We start from the raw sequence: 24,747 nt of genomic DNA, 5'->3' as shown, positions 1-24,747 counted from the left end.
TAACAATGGGTTGTTTTAAGTCTAAAATGGCTGAATACAACAATGTTCCCTAATTTGCAAATGAGATAGGAAATCGCATGAAAGTTTTGAAGAGCCACAGCTTATCTTTGAATTAACATTAGCAGTGCTGGTAGCAGTGGCAAGGGTGAAAATCAATTTTCTTCCCATTACAGGTACTCATTGGTAATGTAAGAAAGCTTGCAGGACTGTGACCAAAATCTAGATACAAGGAATGCAGGAATAGTATATTAAAATTATATATACTCCTAAATTTATTTTATTATCCATTTTACAAAGCTTAATTTAACCTTTCAAATTCCAACATGCTGAAGAATGTGACAACTACTTTGATAGCAATCTAGATTAAAAGGATGCCTAAATATGAGATGTCATTTATATTTACTGTGATTAAAATGATTTTTTAATTTAAGATAGAAGGAAGTGAATTTTCTCAGTGAAAGAACTTTTTTGGGGAAAAAGAGTAATTTCAATTAGTAGTTTCACATTGATTTTACTTCTCTGTGGTGGTCTGGTAAATCGCAATGATGCACGTTGGCTGCTTTGGAGAGATTTAAACATCCCCTGAAAGTTGCTTACTGATGAGTGCCCTCTGTTTTGTAAATGTATGTTTTTGCATCACTGCAAAAATATCCCAGACTTAATAAAATGCCCTGCCCCAGTGAACAGTTACAAACTCAGCTGCTTTTATCACCTGGGTCCTAAAATTCCATTACCAAAACTCATTATTCCTCCCAGGTGCAGCTCCCCAAAAGATCATGAGCTCTCAGGCCCCAGTCTCCCCCAGTGCCTGGGCAGAGCAGTTGCTCAAGGACTGCAATCCTGCAATCTTGCAAATGCCCTTTCATTGGACCTTCTGTGGGTGCTTTTCTTATTTGAACACAAGCATTAACAACGGCATTACTTTCCCATGTTTGCCACAAATAACTTACTCATTAATTACCAATTTTGCATGCTTAGTATCTGCAGCATACTGATGGTTCCTCCAACCTGTTGTTGCCTCTGCAGCTGCCTTCTTGGTTCTTATCCCAAGTTTCTGTCAGCAGGAGTAGCAGTCTCTGTGCAAGCTGTCTGCTTCTCGCATAGACTCTGCCAGAGATGGCAGGGCTGTGTTTGAATCTGACTGCTCTCACTGCAGGCTGGCTTCCTGGCCCAGCCTTAGACCTGGCTTACCTGCAGATACAGGCTCCCAGTAGAGCCTCTTGCCTTTCCTGGGCACTGCAGGGCAGCCCTTCCTGACTTAGGCCCTGCTGCCCTTTAGGAAGCTGCTGGCTGGTGCTGTGCCCTGGCTGTCATCTGTGATTGCCCTGAGGTAACGCCAGGGAGCCCAGATGTGGCTGTCCAGGGCCTCCCCCTGTAAGCCCCACCATGCTCTGGTCTCTCTCTGTCCTGATCCCCCCTCCTGGGCTTCTCATGGGACCTTCCCTCAGCACTGGCTGTGGGGGTGATAGTGGTGGTTTGTGTGTGCCCTCCAGCAACTCCTGGGCAGCCTAGTGACATTCCCTCCAAGACTTGAAGTGTGTGCCCTGCTCCCTTTGGGGGTTGCTGGGATGGGTCCCTGACCAGCTGGGTGGTGTGGTTATGCACATATTCCTGCCCCTTGGGGAGCAACCGGCCCTTGCTGATCCCTAAAACTTTGAAAGCACTAGCTTTGCTTTTCTTGTGTTGGCTTCTGTATTGAGTGTGATGAGTTTAGATATATGGTGATTTCCTTAAATTTCAGGAAACTTTTAGTTCCTTGCCTCATATTTGGCAGAGAAGTCCTTTTCCATAGGGAAGACTCTGCCATTAGATTTTGTTCTTAAGTGTAAAGTTACTGTTCTCAGGCACTTTCCCCAATGTGCCCAAGTTTAGGAATTGCTTCCATGATTGGATTTGGTTCAACTCTGACAGTTTAGAAATAAAATCCCCAGTATGCTGCGGAGAAGTTAACAGCCTCTTATGGGAGATCTTCAGCGTGGCTGTAATTTCTACTGTGTTTCTATTACTGAGTTCACTATTCACACATTGCTAGCATTGTTATCAGTGAATCTAGAAGTCTTTTGAAACTTGGCTGAATGGCAGTAACTTCTTTTCTGGTGCTGAAAATTGAGACAGTTCGTCTTTGTGTTTTTATTTCTGTGCAGTCTGTTTGGGGGTTTGTGTCCTGTCTGCAGAGGGTGAACACACACTGTGTATGTGCAATCTGCTCAGAGGAGACGTGCTCAAAATGTGTGAGTCTTGTGGTGCCCTGGCTTGTGTGCCTTGTCCTTGTGGCCCTGGAAGTGGGAAAACTGGGATATGAGAGGCATGGCAGTGTGCAGCCTCAGGCCTGTTAGCCTGGTCTCACTTAGTCTCACCTCCTATTGCTGGAGATGACAAAGATGGCTTTTGAGAGCAGTGACTGCAGGGGACAGGAAAGGTGTAATGGCAGCAGCCAGGGAGACAGAGCAGGATAAGGAGGTGTGCCAACAGACAGGGTTCAGCGAAGCACAAGGAGTTGTACCAAGGTGCAGAATGCTGCTGACTTCTTGGGAGGCTTAGGTAAGGGAAAGGCAGATGTCACTGTCATTACATTGTCCATCGCTGTGTTGACCAGAGGAAAGTATCTACAAACACTATAAATAGAAGTGAAAACTACTTTTCTGTTCTGAAGCAGTGTATTTTACAATGTTATAAGGATTTGAAATGGAAGCATCTGTTACTAATTTACTTTAATTATCTTATTTTCCCTTAAATAGTTCTAAAAGTTCTATAGACTGATGATGTTTTGATTTCCCTTTTCAGGTCCTATCTCTTGCTGAAATACTGTGGCCATGTGTGCTTTTTTTGATTCTAGCTGCAATCCGCTTCCAGGAGCCCCCAAAATACAAGGAAAACTGTATGTTTTGTTTCACCTGTTTTCTATTTTTCTTGCCTCTGCTTGTAAAAGTATTTAGGAAATACTAACAATATCCTAGAATGGGGAACCTAAATGTAGTAGAATCAATGCAGAGTCCTAAAGTGGGATTCCATTATGGAATTCCAGCTGTGGGCCTGAGCAAGCTCTACTGGGTGGGAAAGAGGTAGAGCTTAAGGTCTGATTTGTCAGACCAGTTTTAGACATTGATTTTGGATGTAGGGTGGATTATTTGGGATTTATTGTATTTTTTTCTTTCTATTGAGTAAGGGATTTTAGGTGACCGGTTCAGAGGTAGGTAATTCTCCAGTACATATTAACAGTTAGACAAAATGAACCTTACCTCTAGGTACTTCCTGGGATTTAGAATTATTATTTTGTAAATTATTTCATTTACTTTAAGACTTCAAAACTTGTTGTGACTAACTCCATCTTATAAAGTTATTTTTAACTTTATTTTATAAAACATTAACTTCATTTAGAAAATAATTGTATTCAGTTTATCATTCTGTTATTCACCAATGTCAGTAAAATGGGGATAAACCATCTTTACCTAGATTAAAAACCAATTTTGTAAAACAATTCTAGATCTGTAGAGTAAAATAGCTGGAGAGAATCTAGCCTGCATGATATACATTTACTTTATGGATAGATCTGGATAACTTCAGAGATATGGAAAAGTTACTGTTTAAACAGTCTTGATGGATGTATGTTTAGACATTGCTGAATGCCAGTTCCTTCAGCTTATAAAAGTCTGTGAGACAAGAGGAAATATTATTTTGTGAAGATATTCTAATCCAGATTACATGTGATTTTGGGCAGACTGGCTAGCAAGCATATGATATTGCAATAGTGTTGCTACCAGGGAATTCAGCTTTTCAAAGACTGCTCTCAAAGATCATATACACAGTCTGACACAGAGACTACTCTGTGGTTTCTGTGGTGACTGAGTTTTTCTTAAATGGGACACCTGCTATTGATACAACTTCTTTACTTGCAGATAACAAAGATTCTGTTTAGGAGAAGGATGCACAGTGTGGTGGTACAGTTTGCAACTGCCATGTCATTGGTCTTGATTCTGCGGCTGTTTGGTTTCAGGTTACTTAGAAGCTCGTGATTTACCAAGTCGAGGGCTTTATCCTTTCATGCGGACACTTTTCTGTAACGTTGGCTCAAGATGCAGGAACAGCAGTTACACAGCACAGAAAAACTACCGCTTGCGGTAAGTTATATGAATTCATCAGAGCCATCAGTATCACAGTGCATCTCTCTCTACAGCAAAGGTTCTCACTGCCTTGTAGACAGGGAAAAGAGGAGCATTGTTAACGCTGTGCTAAAATTTTCTTTCAGTGTCTTTATGAATGCAAAAGATGTAAGGCTTTAGTCATGCCTCTTCTGAATTTTGTTTGCCTTTCTTGGCATTTGATGCTCTTATCAAATATTGAACACTCTTTTGGGGTAAAATTGTAGTAGTACCTTGTCATATTATTTCCCTTCACTGCTGCCCTATGACAGCATACTTTATTCTTCACTAGAAAGTCCTTTATTACATGATGGTGAAACACTGCAGCAAAAATATATCATGTGGACTTAAACTTTGAATAGTTTGGGAGCATACATGATGGGAGAAGTGAACACAGAAAAGCAAAACAAGGATAACTTTTAAGTAATACCCAGAAAGAACCAAAAATGAATAGCAGAAGCTTTGTAATAAAAAAAGAGCTTGAAAAGAGTTACCTGTAAAAGGGCCTTGAACTAGGATCCCAGAATGCAGAAAGAAAAAAGATTAATTTGAACATGCAATTTTTCTTTAAGAAATTAAGTGATTTTATTTATTCGGAAATGTTGAAAAACATTAAGATACAAAGACATTTAAGCAAATTTTCTGCAGGGTATCATCACAAGCAACTCTTCAAAATATATAACAATGAAGTTAAATTAGGGTGAGCTAATCAGAATACGTGTGAGTTTGTATGTATGTTATTCTTAGAAATCTGAGAATATGCACCAAAAGGTCTTAGAGGTCTGAGCCAGGTAGGCATGTCAGAGCATCAAATACTTATGGTTTATTATAGTAGAGGTTTATAGGTAGCAATAAATTTAGCATGCAGCAAGTTGGAAAGCTTCAGTATCACAGTAATAGGCCATAATACTTATCGGTTGATCTTAATGGTGTGCAGAGAACGGTTAATTTAGTGTAAAATAAGAAAAATAAATCTTGCTTATGGGAATACACCTCTTACATAAAGCAATAATTTATTAGTAGAATTGAAATCCTAACAGTTTAAGCCACAAATCACTATTGGTCAAGATGTGTTATTACAGAAAATACAGACAGAAATACCAGTATTATGGTAATATCCCTTACCAAAAATTCTTGTAATAATAATACTACAGTTAAAATTGTTACAAGACCACTTATGTTTGCTAAGACCTTGCTTGTTCTCCATTTGTTTTGGTCTCTATGATACATCTAAATCTATGTGGTACACCTGAATGTATATGGTATCTTTTAAATTTGTTAGCTACCTGCTATTTTTTTCTTGATACTTATAAATTTATTACTTATAGTTCTGCATTTTAAATAAGCACTGCTGAATTATTTATAACCAAGGGGTCCTCCCATCTCTTATCCCAGACTCGTATTCCAGTGCAATGCATCTTATGTTCCCCCTTCTCAAGGCCTTTACTATTATACTGAGTCTGTGTTGTTCTGCACTGCCTTGTTAATTATAAATATCTCATTTTGCACTGAATGGTGCAAAATTTAGACAAAGTAAGGGTGGTGAGCCTCTGTGCCATGGTCCTGCAAACTCAGTAATAATCCTGAAGCCTGTTGCTTGCAGTGTCAATACTGTATTACTGAAATACAGTTACAATAACTGCTGGCCTTTTAAAAAATTCTTCCTTGAAAGGATACTTTTTAATTATATCACTAGTTCAGATGCCATCTAAGTGTGTTAAACCTCTAGAAACTATGAACTATATTGGCTACTCTGCATGATTATTTACACTGTTTTGACTGAACTGCCCAAATAATATTTCAGCTCAAAAGAAAATCAGGAAAGAATTTCCTGAGGCCAGTCTTAGACCTACTTAAGAATTGGGGAAATTATTCAGTGGCTTTCAGTTTTTCAACTAAAAATAAAATGCATGCATGTATCCATATTTATACATTCAGTAGCTTACATGGAGTAGCATATAGCCTAGGTAAGGAAAAGGGCTTAAAAGGTAGGATGAAGTTCATTCTGAGGTCAGTCTGCTCCACCAGGTCCATCAGTATAAATTAAATCAACCTCAGGGATGCTCTGACTTATGCTGGCTGCCAAGAGCCTTAGGAATACAAACTGTCAGCTTGATCAGCCAAACATTACTAAATGCTACAATGTCCATGTTGACTGGAGAGATGGCATGGCACAGAAACAGTAATACCAATTATCTTCCCTTTGAAGATTTATATCAAACAATAAATTTGGTATAGGGGCCTTTTTAAGTCAATGATTTTGTGTTTATTAAGGGTTAATCAAAAACTGTGCATAGTTTCCATGGACACTTAACCCATTTGTTTTCACAGTGTTGGTGCTATCAGTTTGAAAGATAGTAGTTGTCTTTGGGTGAAAGTAGGAACCTCCATGGAAGCCATAAACCACCCAAATAACTATTTCTCCGTTAGAAGGCTGAGCAGGACTGCTCCACAAGGTGGGCTGAGCCAGGGCTAAAGTCATCCTGGTACAGGCCATGCCTTCACTGTCCCTTCAGGCAACAGCCTCTAATGTGGTAAGATGAGCCAGGTGAAGGCTACAAGTATGTCATTAACTGTGATTTACAGCAGGTTCTGTCACCTCCTCAGAAAACATCCATTTTTCAACAGCTTCATGGCTTTGCTCTTTGTTCCTCTCTTAAGCCACTGCAAAAGCTCTGGCTGGCAGCTCACTGATGTGATTCCCTAGCCTGATACATCCAGTGGTATCTCAGAGCAGAGGAGTAAGGAAGTATTAGGAGTTATCATGGCAAAGGACATTTTCCCCCGCTCTTTCCAAAATGTTCCACTTCCCATCTCATTTTATTGGAGCACAGTGTGAAACTCAGAAAATGCAAGTAAGATAAAAAGCAGACAGCACAGTCCCACGGCCTTACACCCACATGTTTCTGCGTGTATGCATGGAAGCATAATATCTTCCCACTCTTGCAGAATGTGGTGGAATTTGTTCCCGCATCTCCAACTTCTAGATCTATGGTTGTTAGACTTCTCAATACTCAAAAGAAAATTAAACCTACACTTTCTCAGACTCAGCACTACAAAGATCATGAAAAGAAGACTTTAAAATCTTATTTCTAACTACATTAGTTTATTTCTCTTTATTTAACTGCAAGTAGAAGCAGCCTAAGCAGCCTGAGCAGCCTCACCCAGCAGGTGTGGTGAAGCCTGGAACTTCTGCTGGATGGCCCACTCACATCCATGTGGTAGTGCTATCTCTTTTTGCACCAGACTGGGCTCCTGGGCTCATCCTGCTGTGTTGGGGCTGTCCTGGAGTCTGTAACACACCTTCAGGTCTGCCTGCTGGCTGGGATCCTGGGGGATGGTGCCCCATTGGTGAGAGCATGGACTGCTCCAGGGCTGGACCGGCCCTGCTCCAACCAGTCCCTTTCTTTTTACTGGTCTAAAACTTCTGTTTTATCAGTACCCACTTCTTTGTGGTTCTCCAGTGAATTAGCTTCAGAAGAGCTCATGTACAGGAGCTGATGTGGAAAAACAAAATCAAGGAGGGTCTAAGCATCAGTGATAGTATTTGCATAAGAATTGCTTAAAGGATCAGATTTTTCCTTAATGATCTGATCTTCAAATGAGAAAATGATTCTGTGACATGGCTGTATGTCTGCAGCAACTTATCAGAATAGCAACTCTGTGAGGTCTGGGCCAATTTTTGTAGTCTCAGGCTGTGTAGCTGGAAAACAGAAACAGAAGCAATTTTCTCGATCTTTCTTACAGATTATCGGAGATCTGAAGAGAAAACTTAAACATGAATTTTGTCCATTTTATACCCAATTAAGAGGAACACCTTTTTTTTTTCCCTTGTATATTTTGGTCCATTGCATTTTATGAAGGTTGTAATTTTACACAACATGGAGAGGAAAGATCTTTCTGTGAAAGACATTCAATATGTTGTTGTCCAGCATGTGTATTGATGTTGATGGAGAAGTCATGTCTCCAGGCTGTTCTGAGATGGTGCAGAATGAAAGCCAGCACAGCTGGGGCTTTGCAATTTTAGAAAGAAATTTTTAATGTGGTGACAGAGGTGCGGTTGAGACAAGAGTTTGCTGAGAAGCTTATGAAAATCACCAGTCTAAATGGCATTTTATATTGTAGCTGAGATTTCAGATGAGCTCTGAAACATTCTTCTTGTCAACCTGAGCAATTTAGTAATTTGGACAGAATTAGTGTTTCTGAGTCATGGCTTTAGGAAATGACAGTTGTTCTTACATGTTCAAAGAGATACAGAGTCATTTTGCTCTTTTGAAGAATTTTGTCATGGTGAAAACTTGTATGAATGTATTTCTTTAATTTGATTTCTGTCCTCATGAAGTTTGTGGAAATGCACAAATTAAGGGAAGAATTACCATGGAAGATAATGAAATTATATGTATACACACACACTTCTTCTCTTAACACCTCACTTCTAATTATGTACGTCCTCTTCTATAAATGACTGGCTTCCTCCTTTTGTTCCTTTTTGCCATCTCTTCCTTCTCCTCTTTATTGTTCCTAGCAACTGCTGCTAGGAACTTCCTTGGAACTGCTGCTTGACTTCCTTTACACATACACATAAGGGAGTTAATGTCGCCTTCTGCCCCAGAGAGCACATACTGAAGGCTCTTTGGGAGAGTAGCAGTACAACAGTTTTTTTGTTGGCACAGTGTCTGAAAATTGTTTGCCGTGACCATCCCTGCATCTGGTTTTGAAATCTCGTTTCTAATCTTTCTAGCAAGATGGTGACATCTTCCCACAATTTTGTGCAACTTGTGCTGAATTAAAAAACTAGTAGTATCATTCATATTAGGAGATTACTGTGGTCCTCTATTTCCATATTGAAAATACATCATTCTTTTAAATCTTAGCACAGCTATTCAGCAAATCATTCCTCTGTAATATTTGAATCTGTTTCATAAACTGAAGCCTGATAACCAGTATCACACCTGTTGCCAGATCCCTTCCCAAAGGAGGTTGTGCTCAGCTTCAAGAATAACCAGAGGAAGGGGCGTGGCAATGTCGGCAGAAGAGGGGCAGAGATGACAGCTGGCTGACATCGTTACTGTGCTGCAAATGCCCATAAAGCAAATAGCTCACAAACAGCATGTCCAAACAGCTGCTCTCATCCTGCTGAGAGGCTTGTGCTTGGGAGTGGGTGTTCCCATGGTTTTTTTCAGATTGCACATCCTGCCTTCTCTTCTGTAATAACTGCTCGCTATGCCTGGGGTTTGGTCCTTCTGCTATACCCTAGATATCTACAACCCCCTACTGTTTCCCAGCTCTCTCTGCAATTTCACCATCAACTTGTTTTTCCCGAGTCACATTTCCCCTGCCCCATGTACTCCTCAGAGCAGAAGCTTGTCTTTCTAGTCCTCAACCCTGGGAACACTGAAAGGACAGCTCAAGTGAGTGTTAATTCAGACTGCGTTCTCTGTTGTCCTTCCACTATGTATCAACCAGGTGGCTAAAGTGCATAAAATTAGATGCCAAGAAGGTGTGGGGTTTTTTTGTTTTGTTTGTTTTGCTGATGTTTATCAACGCAAGCTTTGCAGTTCTGAGGTTTAGCAGAGTCAGTGATGGGGCAGGGGAGGGAGTTCCTGACTCCCTCACTGCTATCTGCCCCCTGCTGCTGGCAGGGAGCCCGGGCAGCACCAGCAGCCCAGATAGTGCTGAGTCCAGCTGTGTGCTCCTGTATGAGTAAGGTGGCCTTTTTTCCCCAGACTGTTGTTTGCAATGCTTCTAAAACAGGGAGATCTCTAGATGTGGGTACAAGGCTTGTGTCTAGTTTGGAGGGAAAACAATGTTGGTTGAAATACTGCCCTTATGATCCACTTCTCTGAATACTTGTTATTATTTTAAGTGATATTGTTAGGAGAGTTTAGTTTTGAATTGTAAATTCAGCAAGTATTAAGAAAAATCCCAACAAAGCCAAAGAGCCAACTCCCACCCCAAGCCCCACAGAAAAACCTCAGCCAAAACTGGTGGAAAATCCTGTGGAAATTGAGCTAGAATTTTGGTTTTTTAATGTTCTGACTGGATTTTTGTTTTACCCAAATGTGGTTGTTGTCATTCTGATCAAGTGCTGGGCTCTTATTCACCCTATTTCAAAAAGTAGAGTGCTAAGAAGTTTTCCAGTATCTAGTTAGTGTTCCAGTTCTTTGCCAAACATCAGTGTTCTTAACTGTCTGAAATTTCAAGCACTGGGATTGTTAGTAATACTGGAATTCATGTGGTAGTTTTGAAAGCAACAGCTAAACTGCAGCTTTTAATCACAATAAAAGCCACCTTCTGAACAACAGAAATCTGCTTTTAAAAACTCCTTTTAAAAGGGAAAAAAATGTGATGAACTGTTCTGCCTTTAATCCACTGATATTTGAGGATGGTGACAGTATTATCCAAAGTCCTACTGGCTGTCATCCAAGTTAGGATAAAAATAAGCTGTACTGAAACAATCAAGAACTTGATTGTTTTAAGATTAAATTTTCTTTGTATCCCTTAGTATAAAGTTCCAGACAGCTCTGTGAGTGACTGATCAAAGGAGGATCAAGGACAGAGAGAAAGAGAAATGAGAGAATGAAAAGGTTGTTGCTGATAGTTTGCTTTGGATTTTGAGTTGATCTCACTGGGCTTTCCTTTCACTAAGTAAAAGTTGAGCTGAAAGCACATACAAGATTTGCAAGAAAGGAATGTAACTCATAATTATATTTTTGTAAGTGGAGTAGGACAAGAGGCAATGGGCAGAAAACTGATGCACAGAAGTTCCACCTGAATATGAGGAGGAACTTCTTTACTGTGTGAGTGACTGAGCACTGGAACAGATTGCCCAGAGGGACTGTAGATTGTCCCTCACTGGAGATATTCAGGAACCATCTGGACGCAATTCTGTGCCATGTGCTCAAGCAAGAATGACCCACTGTGGTCCATTCCAACCTTATCCATTCTATGACTTTGTGATTCTGTGGCAGTTAATTGTGCTTCTAATGAAAAAATAGCAATATATTTGCTGGATAAGATTTAACTCTTAAGATCATTTGAATTTCCTATGAGATAATACAGAATTCAACTCCCTAATAACTTGCTAAATGTAATTATTCCATTGTTTATGGTTTCTTAGGAGAGTCTAAGTAATTTTGTCCTGTAAAGAATTGTTTAAATGACTGACTTCTGATTTCATTTGAAAGTATTGCTAGAAAGCTGTTGTGCTATTAAGTAGCCACCAGATAGTAGTGTGACACAGATGACAGCGATAACATTTACCAGGGGTATGGCTGTAATCTAATATCAGGGAAAAGCCAGCAGTGAGAATAAGATACTGTTTTTATAGGTTGCTGCATGTGTTTGAAGAAACAAACTGTTGCCTTAGATCCAATAGGACAGTTCGAACTTTCTTATCCAAGAACTGTCACCTGGATGCACGATAAACTAGGGGAGAAAAGTTGAGTGTGTTCCGAAACATTAAAGATTTCTCTGGATGTGTCTGTCCTTGGTTGCTGCCAGAACTGAGTTACTGGCATAGGTGAACTCAGTAGTTTTCCTTTGCCTTTTTTCCTGGGATTTTGAGAGTCAGTACTGCAACTTGTATGCTAATGATTCAAATTAAATAGAAGTTGTATAAATGCATAAGAGTTTAAAAAAATCAGAATACTGCTGTGATTGTATACACATTTTTCAGCTACTCGCTTTCAGTTTTTAATTACCTCACCTATCCCTTTACCTTCTGTCAAAAAGTACTGTAAGTACCCAGACTGGTCCAGAGAGAGTCACTGAACCTGATCTAGACTTCATGAAAGACATGGAAGAACTTGCAAAGGAATTTATTGATACTACAGAGAAAGCCATGGCCTTAGAAAAACTATGGGAGGAAAACTCAAGATTTTCAGGTAAGCTATGATCTTTCTAAAAATTAATTGCTTTTCCCATGAGATGGTGATAACCATCAAACAAAAGAATATTGTTATATTAAAAATAAAATTTTAGCTGATCTAACCCCCCCCCCCCACTTTTATAATTCATATCACCGTGGCCATCAAAATTATCAGAAAAAAAAGAAGCTTACTTTCTAAAACGGTGCCTTGTACTACTTGAAATTTAATAAAACACTGTGAGGGAAAAGGTTTAAAGATAAGGATTAATAATGAGTACAAGGTTACTTGGTCTAACATGCATTGAAAAGTAGTTTATGAGGCTATGTTTCTATTGTACTGAAGAGTGCAGGGATGGAAAACTTCATGAGACTGGAAATACCAGGGTCTGCTGCTCTTGTCCTATTCCCACCCATCCTGTGCAGTCTTGCTGCTGCACCAGGTGGATGTTTAAGACCTAACACTATCCTGCCTTTCTGGCTGGTTTTCAAGCAGAAAGATTTAGGTGAAATGGGAAATTTCATGCCTGTCTGTCTGGCAGCCAGTCTGCTCATCTAGGGCTGATGTGATGATTTTGCATCACTGAAAAGTGAATGGTAAGCAATGTCTTTTAAATTGGTTTTTTTTGGGTAATAGTAGAAGTGTTGGGAAGCACAGAAAATCCATTGGGTCACTATCTTTATGGGATGCTTGCTTCATGTGCCTTTATTTCTGTAGAAATACCCTTTGTGACCTGCTTGGTGTTGCTTACCATATTGATTCTTCTGAAGTTAATAATGCTTCTCCATTAAGGAAAATATTTGTTTTTACAGGGCTCCATAACATCACCACTCTCCTTTCTGTGAGTATTTTTACAGTTTATTTCTAAATCAAAGTTCTGTGTTTTGAGGCGTCTTTATTATAGTGGTTAGAAATTTGTATCCTGTCAAGTTTAGGTAAAATACCCTTAAAAAAATTGGTATGAAGTTGAAGGAAAAAATGTTTTATAAATTTGATAGAGGTTGGGTGGTTTGTAGATTACTGATTTAAATTAGTCTAGGTTGTTAATAGCTAAAATCCACAGCTATTTGAAGGCTAATCATTCCTTAGGAGGAATTTAAAAGCGCATCTGCCATGTGACACTATATAAAACAATTTTACAAAACGTCTTGTAAGGAATTCTTATCCTAATAAATAATAAACTTATTATTATTTAAGAAACAAACAAGCAAAAACAACTAACAATATCACATTTCTCTCCCCCCCTCCCCCCCCCCCTGCTCAACAACAACAACAGAAACTCAACCCAAAACTTTAAAAAGGACAGCAGTGAGATTAAAAAAAAGTTGAGCCTCTTGCTTGGATGGGATTACTTTTAATTCAGATTTGTGGTCTGGTAAATATGGCAAGCAGACTCAAGCTGGGGGTGAAGGAAGAGAGATGTGCAAGATGTAGCATAATTCCTTCCAGAATCTTTTTGGCAATTAATGTGAAATGAGTTTGGTCTTTGTGCTGTTCCTAATGCATTAGGCCTTCACTATTAAATTCTCAACAACAAAAGGAAGAGTGAATGGACACAGTAATGGTTCTCCATTACTGTCAATTTTGTGCCTTTTACAGATCATGGGTTTCATTTAAAAATATTAGAAAATGCATTTTTTCCACATTTGGTTGATTGTAACTGCTACTTCATGAAACCTGGATTTGCAGTTTATATCTTGAAATGAGATGGCATTTTTATAGTAACATTTTTTAATTGCTCATAAGATGCTTAACTGAAAGGAGCCATACCAATAGCAAATTTCATTTTGTGCATGGAATGAGTAAAGCATGTATTTATATTTAGCTGACAGTAACCAATCACTATTAGTAAGATTTTGTATGCACAAATTTCTTTTTAGTATAAACTATGCTAAAGCTGCCATTATCCAAAAAAGCCCTAATGAAACATTAATTTAGAGAAGAAAGATGCATAAAAAACAGGTGTGATAAATCCTGTTTTGCATAGGCATCTTATTGTGTAGAACTATAAAGGAAGATTTTATCCCAGTCAGTTCACCTTTAGTTTTTATAAATCATTATTTTAAACCCCATGCAACCCCTGCAAGGGGTTGTTAGGCAAGATGGCATGTCCTGGCCAGTCCCCTGGGATTATACCCTAGACTTAGAAATTCATTGCAGGGCTAAAGAGTTCCTTTCCTTAAGAACTGAAAGAATTACTCTTTGAGAAAGAGTTACACTTCTGAGCAAAAAGATTCCTTAGCGGTTCTCCTAACTCCATTTTTCCATCAGAGCAGAGAAAAACATCTGAAACAGCTGCCATAAGTTCAAAGTACTGCTAAAATGATGTGGTATATTACCAAAGCTAGAGGTATGTTTCTGCTTGGGAAAAATATTTTGAACAATTTAATATTCAAGGGGGTTGGGGAAATAACAGTCACTTGCTTTTTTTCATTTCTTTTTTCTGTTCATGGAAGTGTTGCATGTAATTGGTTGTTTGTTTTTTTTCCCATAAAGATGGATTTGAATGAAGCAGAGAAAACGATTTCTAGAGCAGAAAATCTGTACAAGCAACCATATTTCTGGAACTTTCTGCATTCACTTCCTCATCTTCAACTGAACAGCTTTTATACAGAAGATGAGTTAGCTACCATAGCACAGTTTCTAAAGGTTATTCAACAGTAAGTACTGTTACATTCATGAATGTCCCCTGTTTTAAAGTTTGGCATTTATTGTTCTTTTCATTGTTTACTTAATAAAATAAGCATCCTCATCAGTGTAAAGAGGGTAAAATTTTCTTCTCTTTACTGAATTGTGCTTTTATAGAGCTGTGATAGGAGTTTTCACTCACACTGATGCCATCATAACTGTATTTTTCATCTCTGCCAAACTCAACAGAGATGTCCTAGGAGTCTTCAATAAGTAGCTTCATGTTAGCAATGGCTGAAATTAACCCATTGCATTGTATGGCTTTTAACTTTGTAATGTGCTCTGGTGGTCTTTGAAAGACAGAATATTTACATATGAGTACAAGAAAATAATAGTTTGGATTCTAATCAGCTTAAAATATATGTAGCTCTTCATCAATATCATGAAAATTAGTCAATTTTGTTTCTTAAGCCTCTTGCTATCAAAATAGCTTTAGCTGTTCTCTTGCAAGAAATGAAGCAGTTAGAAAAAAACCCCAGAGACAGTATTCTCCATCTGGTAAAGGACAGTTGGATTCAGAGGAAGACATAGCATCAAAAGCCTAGACAAAGACACATTTGTACAGGAATTTTCAGTAAAATAAGGAAATTTTTAGTTAAAAGTCAGACATGTATTTGCCAGCGTGGCGGTTGGTTGTAATAGTTGATAGGTAATTTTCATTGTAGTCAAATAACATAGTAATAAAGCCAGAGGAGTCCTCCAGACTTGGATGCCTGTGCAAGACTGGCCATGAACCTCCCCAGCCTTACTCCATGAGAGAGCAGAGGCTCAAAGACCAGAAATAGGAAATTACTGTGCTGTTCTGTCACCCTTTAGCATTCCACTGTCTTTTTTCTAGGTAAAAAAAAGCTCTGAAGGATATGATGGCATAACTTTTTTTTAAACTAGAAAATAAGTCTCTCTTACAATATGGGATTGCAACTATGTTGGGACTTGATTATTTTATTTTCCCCTTATGCCTGAATCATTTGTAACCTTATTTCATCTTATTCTCTGAGCATGCAAAACTGTACTAATTGTGTTTGTATCCCATAAGCAGAATTCTTTTTTGAAATGTTTGCAAACTCTCAGTGTCTGAGCGTTCATGAGGTAAATCAGGAAATTGATTGTAAGTTATTATTTTCTTCTTCAGCAGAAGTACCCAAAAACCACAGTAAACACTGGCTGTTGTGCTGGGTGAAGTTATGAATCTGTTAATACAATCTCAGCAGCAGTTTCTCTACCCTGAGCCTACAGCATGGAGAGAGTGACAAGGGGACAAAAGTGAAGGGTGTTCATGGTTATAGTGTTTGTCTTCCCATGTAACTTCTAGGCATCCTGAGACCCTGGCTCTAAGAAAGCATTTGGATGTTGATGGAAAGAAGAGAATGGATTTTTGGCTTTGTGCTACTTGCATGTACAACTTTTGCTTCACTTATTAAATTGTTTCTAGGTTGCTCCATGAGTCTTTATGCCTTCTTTTTATTTTCTTTCTCTCCTGTGGGAGAAGGGAGTGAATGAACAGCTGTGTAGGTGCTTGGCTAGGCAAGGGATTAATATGAGGCAACTCAGATGCTTACATATGGGTTTTGGTAGTTTTGCTTGGTTGGTTTTTCAAGACTCTAGTACCACTCAATGACCAAATTTTGCACCATGAGTGCAATTTAGAAAGCAAGTCACAAAACCCAATGCTTACTTCATGAGGTCCTTTCTAAGGGAGAATCTATCCAGCAGAGACTTTTCACACCTATGTGACCAGGTTCTTTTTTTGTTTGTTTTGTTTTGTTTATTTGTTTGATTTTGGGTTTTGGTTTGTTTGGCTTTTTTGTTGGTTGTTTGCTTCATTTGTTTATTTTTTCTTCTATTTTTTTACTTTTCCCTCTTGAATATGTTGGAAACTGCTACTGCTGATCCACTCTGGAAAACTGGATTCTTATTTGTATAATGAGAAAGGATTACTCTATAGGAAACAATTAGTAAATTTGACATAAACTTTAAGTAGTAAATTGCAGCTACAGCTGCATTAACAAAGGAGTTTGTTTGCTGACTAAGTTGACTGACTGAGACTGGAACTTGTAAGAAATTCAATAGATACACTTTTATCAATGTATTTTGTAAGGTGCTTTCTTTAACTTCTTGTGAGTGTAAGTGTTATGTTGCTTTAAAAGTACTTTTTGTTTCCCTGAAATTGACTGGAAGTAAAATATAAGTATTCTGTGTTGATTCTGCCTTGTGGGATAACTGGGAGATTGTGGTGGTTTTGCTCCTATTTTTACTCACACATTTTCTCTCTCTCTTTTTTTTTTTTAAAGATGATATTGGTTTCTTAGGAGACATTTCCTTAGTGAAAATTGAGTGAAACTCCATCTGTAAAATCTTAGCTTGTGTTTGGTTCATGAAAAGTCTGATTTGATAGAACAACATTGTTTTTTCAACAGTAAAATAAAGCGATTTATTTTTCAGTTGCTTAAAGGTCATCTCTTTCCAGCAAGTCCTTTCAGGCTTTTTGATTGTATAGAGAGCTTGATTTTTGTTTTATTTTTCACTTTCAGTACCTTAGCATCATTGAAGAATTTAGCTATGATGCCATTGGGCCAAAATTTCTATGAAGTGGTGAAAACAGCACTGAATTTAACTGTTGCATCAGTACAGGACAGGAGCTTAGAAGGTAAGAAATTTGCTGCAGATTTTCCTTGAAGTACCTCATTAGCATGCTGGCAATATGCAAAAGTAGTAATTGTCAAGCTAGGGCAGTCCTGTGGTGTAATGGAGAGCACTCTGGACTCTGAATCCCAAGGACCTGGGTTCAAGTCTCAGTGGGGACTGTCTCCTGGCAGTTCAATGCCTCCCTGCTGAGCATCCGATCCCATCAGATCTCGGATGCTCAGCAGGGTCTCAGCCCCAGTTAGTACCAGTTGCTGTAGAAAGTCCCGAGGACTTCACTGTCACTGTCCAAGCTCACTTGGCCGTGGCAAATGGACCGTATTACTTAAATGGTGGGGCCAGTTCTGCACACGCTGTGCCTCACCTAAAAAATTCACTGTGCAGGCTGGAAGGGCACGCCCACGTGGGGAGAGCCCTGCCCAAATCTTCATTTGCGAAGTCTGGCCATACATGCATACATACAACTGTCAAGCTTCTAAATTTCTGAAGTCTCAGAACTGAACTATATTGCTGTAGTCCTAACCCCTTTCTTTACCAATCTACTTTGTAACTACTAATAACTAAGTTTTATCAGACTGGCAACTAGTTGATAAACAAAACATATTAGTCTTATCGTGTTTAGAATGGTCCTTCAGTAGTGAATTTTGTAGAGAGACTAAATCAAGACAAAGGACAATTTCTTCCTTTTGATAGAAGGATCTTGTTTTGGACATGCATGTTAAGCACTATGACTGGTTTACTTTAAACTTCATTCTTCTATTCTCACATCTTCTGCTCTCAGCTTAAGGGCTACATAATCTCCATCTGCTGCTTCACTATGGGAGATGAGTTTTATTGGAGAAGGTAGGCTGGCCCCAGGACAACTCCTCAAGGAAAGGTCAGGAACAAGTTTCTTTGGCAAACTGGGGCACACAGTTAGATTCTAGGTGCAGCTGTGTGCCTGGCATGGAAGGTCAGGCTAAGAGTAATACGCTGTCTAACTCCAACTTCACCTGCCTAAACAAAAGCCAAGGTGGTACAAGGGTAATGTGCTGGAGCCATTGAATTCTCTGGGACTTCTGGTATTCCCTTGGTGCTCTCCTTCTTGGCAATGATTCACATCCAGTCCATACACACACATTTGCATGACTATGTGCAGTTTCGAATGGCACCCTACTGCATGTGCAAGGGCACCTCACCATCATCGTATCAACAATATCATCAGATTAACTGACCTTACCACTAGTGCAATCACAGATTTTATCCAGTGAAATTGGTGTACAGGTACACACTTCCTGCCCCCCTGCCACAAAAAGCTGGGAACATGGTGCTTGGATCTCATCAAGTATGAATCATCAAGAAACAACATGAACGAAAAGAAGGAATTACATAAATATGTTTTCTTTCTTTCAGGTTTTCAATACAATCTGTCTTTAGGAGATGTTTTGTGGAATCCACCTGCTGTGAAAGCAGAACTTGAATCCAGGTTTGGTTTTCATGCTCCTCATGTTGAGAAGCTGCTAAGCTATACAGCACAATTAACAAAGGTAAATCAGTCAAAAATTTCAGTGTCCTTCTCTTTAATATTTTGTTTTATTTGTACCCTAAAGGGATTTTTTCCTGTCTTACAGAAGCTGTGGTCATATCTTAGGTTTGTGAAGAGATACAAGACTATTAAATGTCCTGGCTTCATTCCATCAAAAGAAATGTATTTAGCTTTGGCTGAAATTTCTGAACATGAAGATGCTGATAGGTCTAGTTGTGTACATTAATGAAGTTGTTTCTCTGGAGTCACAGCTGAGTATGGCAAAGTCCCAGGTTTATTTTATAATCCTGTAGAGAATTCTGAGGGTTGCACCTCTAAGCTTATAAACCAAATTCTAGACTCAAATCTACCAGGATTAGCTTGGCTGGTAGCATTTTCCATCTGGTTTGCTGGACAAAGAATGCCTGTCTCTTCTGTGCATAAATTAAGGCATATTAAGAGTCCTTTCTTCTCAGTTGTGCAGTCTTGCTATGAATATACTTGATTGTCTCAGTGGGGCTTAATCAAATATAGCAGTGATGTATCAAATTTAGAGTAAAATCTCTTTCCTCAGAGAAGGGTTTCTAACCTTTATTTTAGACCAGAGTGGTTTGTTTTGTTGGTCTGATTTGACCTGCAGAAATCTTGAAACATCTTTGGAATGTCTACTTAAATCCACAGGTTTTTTTAATAGAGCATATTGGTATTTATGTGATATCTGTTTGTTCTTTTCCAGATATGGTTTAAAGTTATTTTCCAGAAGTGCTCATTGTAAAAATAGCAGATTTAAGCAAGGGGATACATTATAAAAACCCCTTGACTTTTGAATGGCCTTTTAATGAAATATCAGTGATTGCTTGTTTGATCAACTGAACTGAATTCATCTGCGGCTTGGTAGCTATGATTGACTGTAAAATCCCAGGCTACTCACTTGCTAGCTATTTCAGCTAGTATCTTACTATTTTGTGTTTGTCTTAGAGCATTGAAGACCATCAAAAAGTATGAAGGGAAAGGTGGAAGCCTGGACAATATCTTCTCTGAGCACTTAAAATCTGTATCTAATGTCCCATGTTGTCTGGTGTCAAAACATCTGCAAAACTTTTTATAAATTCTCTGGTAAAAGTTGAAAGTAGTTAGAATGTGAAGTACCTCAGAAAGACAATAATGATAATTAAAATGTGTTGAATTATTTTTGTATGCTTTAATAATATTAATATGATTTGGAATAACAAATATTTGATTACAAAATTTAAAAATCAGTCTATGAGGATCTCTTGGCCACTCTGTTGAAACCCACCAACCTCAGTGTAAAACTAGTCTGCTGCATGAAATCACTGGTTGAGATGTATCATTGTACTAAATACTTTTTATATAGGTGAAAATTCCTTGCATACATAAGTCTCATCCCTCTGCCTATTGTAGGAATACCTTAATGGGGTTACTGGTATTTTATACAACAGTCTGCATGTGGAGACTTTGAAGTATATGCCCAGAATATGCTGGTGGATTAAACGGGCTTTGTTCTCACTGTAGAAGGCCATGTGACAGTCTTATATTCACTAGATAAGTAAGTTGATAGCAGAGATAACACTCAGCAGCTCTCTTGAGATAATCATCCGTTTCCTAATGTCCCTGCCAGATTCCCACAGAGGAGACACTGGAGCAGTTTGTGTGCTCTGCTCTGTCCAGTGGGCCAGAAGATGAAGCAAACAAAGAGAATAATGGACAAGGCTGCATTTCTGCATGGCATGAGGTCAAACTGTATCTTGTTCATGCTGTCAGCAAGCCCAGACTCTATACACAGGTACACTTTAATATGATATAGATCAAATTTCTAATGTTTGCATGTAGTCTGTCAGTACTAACTCAGTTAAAAGATCTGAGTTATCTATGCAATGTTATTTTCATGAACCTTTTTCATCTTTCTATTAAGATGAAGTAATTCTTAAAAAGAATCATCGCAGTGGAAGTATAATCTGTCACCATGTGTTCACTTAATCAGATTTTCTCATTAACTGAAATTCAGAGTTGAAATCTTAGAGGGAATATAGTGAAATATATTGCACTGCAAAGGCCTGTCACGGAATATCCATTTACTGTCTCACCTGAGACTGAATGTTGGACAAAACTGAAAGCTGACTAGAGGCCTCTGCTGATATTGTAAAGAATTAGTTTATTTTTAATTCTCCTTCACTATCTCTGGCAATAGTGGCCAGAGAAGATTGAAGGGTTGTAACACTCCAGCCCTGGAGCTGCTTGTTCATGGGCTCAGCCAGGAGTTTTACTTTAAAACATATATATATATAGGGTTCTTTAATTCCTTGAGATAGCATCAAGAGAAAAGCCACAGACTTGTTCCCAAGAGGTATTGTTATTGATAATTTAGTGGAGAAAATAAGGGAACTTGGCAAAAGTTCAAAAGGGCACCACACAAACTAGACAATACTGACCCAGCACATACTAATCTACAACACTTAAGTCAAAATCCAATCCCTCCAGCTCCAAGCCACCCAAAGTATCAAAAAAGGAGCAAAGAAAGAGAAACAGAGGGAGCAAAAAGAGAGAAGGAGAAACAGGCAGAGGTAGATCAAATAGCTACCACTGGAACCTTTTGGCAGACCAACTCTCACAAGTTGGGACGGCAATGCTGTGACATGTGGCACACCTATGCCTCTGGTTTTATCTGCTCTGGTCCCCATGGCCAAATCCCCCAGGCAGCACTTCTGATCCATTCCAGTCCAGGGTAAGGGGCAGTGTCCTCACTGTCCCTGCCAATCTGAGCTGGGCCAGAGGCTCCAGGAGTTTTGGGATGTTACAGTTATCCCAGGCTGTTTGAGACTGGCAGCTGCTCTGGGGTGCCATGAGGGGTATGATGCCACCCCACCTCCATGTGGTTTAACCCATCCCTTCCCCCTACACACACAGACATACACATGTGCCCCTCACAAGGTGGTTCTGCCCCCATAATCACTGACCTAGTGTCTAACAAGAAGATAAAACTAAACTTCCAGTATAGCTCTATAATCTGGCAGGAAAGCATGGCATGCAGTCTCTATAATTACATATGTGTAGTTGCTTGGAGGAAAGGGTAAAACATTCAGATTTTTCCTGAGGGAAACACCTAGCTGCCTTAACACTGGTGTTTGTGTTTATACTCAAATATGAAGTTTTTTCCATTAAAAAATAAGCCCTGTGCATCAAGCTGATCTGGAGATGTTTGTAACATCTAAAGAAAGTATGCAGTGTTCTGTGTATTTCCTCAAAAATGTAGTCTTTGACTTAAAGCAATAATTCAATGTGATTGCCAAAACTAATGCACTAATTCCTATATACGAAAGTCCATTAATAATTTCAGCTATGATTTCAAAACTTTTAGCAAGCGTTGACATCCTTATGATGGCAACTTGTAGTACTGTAAGCTGCTGGCCATTGTGAATTTTCTGGGTGAACAGGACTTCTCTTTGAGTAAATGTGTAATATCCACTTGGCATTAAAAAAAAAACCCAGTAATGATGGAGGCTAGAAGAGCAGTCAGTAGGTTTGGCCAGGCCTTGATGTGCCTTATTCTGGGCTACACAATGGGAGCATGCAGGCTTCTTTGCCAGGTCTTTGTGAGATGGAACCCAAAAAATGTTAACTCCTCTGCCTTCCATTGTGTTGACAGTGTAGACAGAATTCTGATAAAGGAAGCCTGAGGCTCTGAATGTGAACTTTTGATTGATTTCAGTCTCAGGCCATCTTTTTACCATTCTTGGGTCTTTGAACCACACAGGATGTATGATGTAGCATGTTACATTGCCAATTTGCAGGTCTGTCAAAACTGTATTGAAAATGAACCTTTAAGCTCAGTCATTTCAGAGTCTACACAAGTTGTTAGGGAGAAATTTTACTGTCAATGTTAATTGTGTGAATTTTTTTAAAGACGTGCAAATTCTTTGTACTGTCTGAATGGGAAAGCTTGGGTTCTCTAACTAGATGTTCTATTTTGCATTAAATCTGCTAGATACTTGAGCAGTGGTTCAGCAGCAGCAGTCTCTCTCAGAATCTCCTTTTGGAACTCAGAAGAATCATAGCTGATTTAGTATCTCAGTTCATAGATGAAAGGGAAGCCAGGAAACTTTTTTCAGGCATAAATACCCTGATCCAGCAATGGAATGAGAAATTAAATGCTTACTTTTCAGAAGGATATACTGCATCTCATGATTGGTAAGTTATATTGATCTTTCTTCAACTTGTCTTATGAAATTCAGGTCAACCTGGATATTCATTTTCACATTACATTTAATTGATTTCTGATTTTTGTCTGGTTTGTGTTGTTATGTTTTATTCTGTAATTCAAAGCCTCATGTACAGTCAAATAACTGTGCTGATGCTTACACTTTCTGAAAAAGAAATTAAGTCTGTGCTTCAGAGTATAGCTACTTACAGGTTCAGTGGAGGACCTGATTACTATATGATCAGGACTCACAGGAATCAGCAGCTGTGCATAATTGGGCATTTTGAACTAGGACCTGAATTCTTTATCTTGTTCTGCAAACAAAGTTTAATTCCCACAAATAGTTGCTGTGGCTCAGTAATGCTTCTTATGTACAGCAAGTCCAGTTCATCTGAAATATTTTGGACTTGCAGAAGTCCAACTCATGTTAATTGTGCTGGAGATCTTGTAACAGCAGCCTACTGTGGAGAACAGAATTCTAAACACATAGAATTAATTGTATGTATGTAGTTTCCAATCTCATCTAGGGCACTCTGAGGTTATGGTTTCTTTTGATGTTTTTTTTTTACTTACTGTTTCACGTTCTTCATTTGGTTTATCACTTAATTCAAATATAAGAAGTATATGTGAAGATATGGCTCAGAATGATATGTTTTGTAAAGCTGTTCAAATTGTCTCAATATGGAAGGTTCTACAGAGGACTTAAGTTGTAGATAAAGGGAGTTAATGTTTGTCAGAGTTGGCAGAGCCTCAAGAAATGTCTATGGCAGAGCACAGGAACTGACACTTCCATCTTTCTAACTGCACACTGGATGACTTGCTTTGCTTCTGGGAGTTATAATGTTGGCCTCAATTTGCCACTGCTTGTAATAACTCTACTTGTTCATATAACACACTGCCACTGCAGGACATATGATTCATGCTATACAAATAACATCTGATGATAAATCTGAAAGATACAATGCATTATATACTGATAAGACAGAGATTGCAGTCAAGTTGTTCAATAATTTAGTAGTGCATTTTGGAATTTGGTTCTTATTTATAAAAGGAAACTGCTATACTGCTGCTGTTGCAAAGAAACTACAAAGTATATGATATAGTGACTGCACAGCAAGAAAAAAACTCATATTTTTTTCATCGGTTTTACATTTTTGCTTGCAGGGCACAATGTTTTTGTGCTCTACCTCTTTTGATCTCAGAGTCCTGAATCTGCAGAGAAAGAAAATATATTTAAAAAGAAGTTATTTTCAACTTTGAGATGCTTGCATTGGAAGGCACTTTTTTACCATGCACCCCCTCTTGACCAATTTTATAGAGCTAATAAACAGCTTTTCTTTTAATAAATATACGGACAAAATGGACACATCATTTGGAGCATTCTGGTTTTTACTATGATTTCATGGTTTAGGTGTTTGGGTTTTTTTGGTAGGGATTAAAATAACAGTGTTTAGCTATCAATAGGAATATTTTAGCATTCATAATTATGAGGAAGCAAAAAATTCTTTAGAATTCATAGAAAATCAGGGGTTTTAATCAATTTCATTGATATAGTCCTTTCTATAAAATATTAGTCTGTGGAACATGAAATCTTTGCTCTTTTCAGCAGCTGCAAAGGTGTTAGGTTCCTTGTGGCTTACAAGCTTGATTATAATTACTGATAAGTGGAGAATACTTTAACCTAGCTGT

At 38.6% G+C, this 24,747-nt stretch overlaps 1 protein-coding gene across 1 annotated transcript in view; it reads left to right on the top strand.

The window, feature by feature from the left end:
• The window catches only part of ABCA13 (ATP binding cassette subfamily A member 13), a 161,774-nt gene that overhangs the window by 240 nt on the left and 136,787 nt on the right, over positions 1-24,747 (top strand). Inside the window, exons 2-10 of the mRNA XM_071553007.1 lie at positions 2,785-2,878; positions 3,995-4,115; positions 11,874-12,025; positions 12,820-12,848; positions 14,504-14,667; positions 17,227-17,342; positions 18,731-18,864; positions 20,482-20,646; positions 22,846-23,048. Of these exons, the coding sequence (XP_071409108.1) occupies positions 2,785-2,878; positions 3,995-4,115; positions 11,874-12,025; positions 12,820-12,848; positions 14,504-14,667; positions 17,227-17,342; positions 18,731-18,864; positions 20,482-20,646; positions 22,846-23,048 (1,178 nt within the window). The remainder of the gene's footprint in view (positions 1-2,784; positions 2,879-3,994; positions 4,116-11,873; positions 12,026-12,819; positions 12,849-14,503; positions 14,668-17,226; positions 17,343-18,730; positions 18,865-20,481; positions 20,647-22,845; positions 23,049-24,747) is intronic.

Source organism: Pithys albifrons, chromosome 4, assembly GCF_047495875.1.
Source record: "Pithys albifrons albifrons isolate INPA30051 chromosome 4, PitAlb_v1, whole genome shotgun sequence".
Classification (NCBI taxonomy): Eukaryota; Metazoa; Chordata; class Aves; order Passeriformes; family Thamnophilidae; genus Pithys; species Pithys albifrons.
Note: the sequence above shows the minus strand (reverse complement) of the source record. Positions and strands in the feature narration are given on the sequence as shown.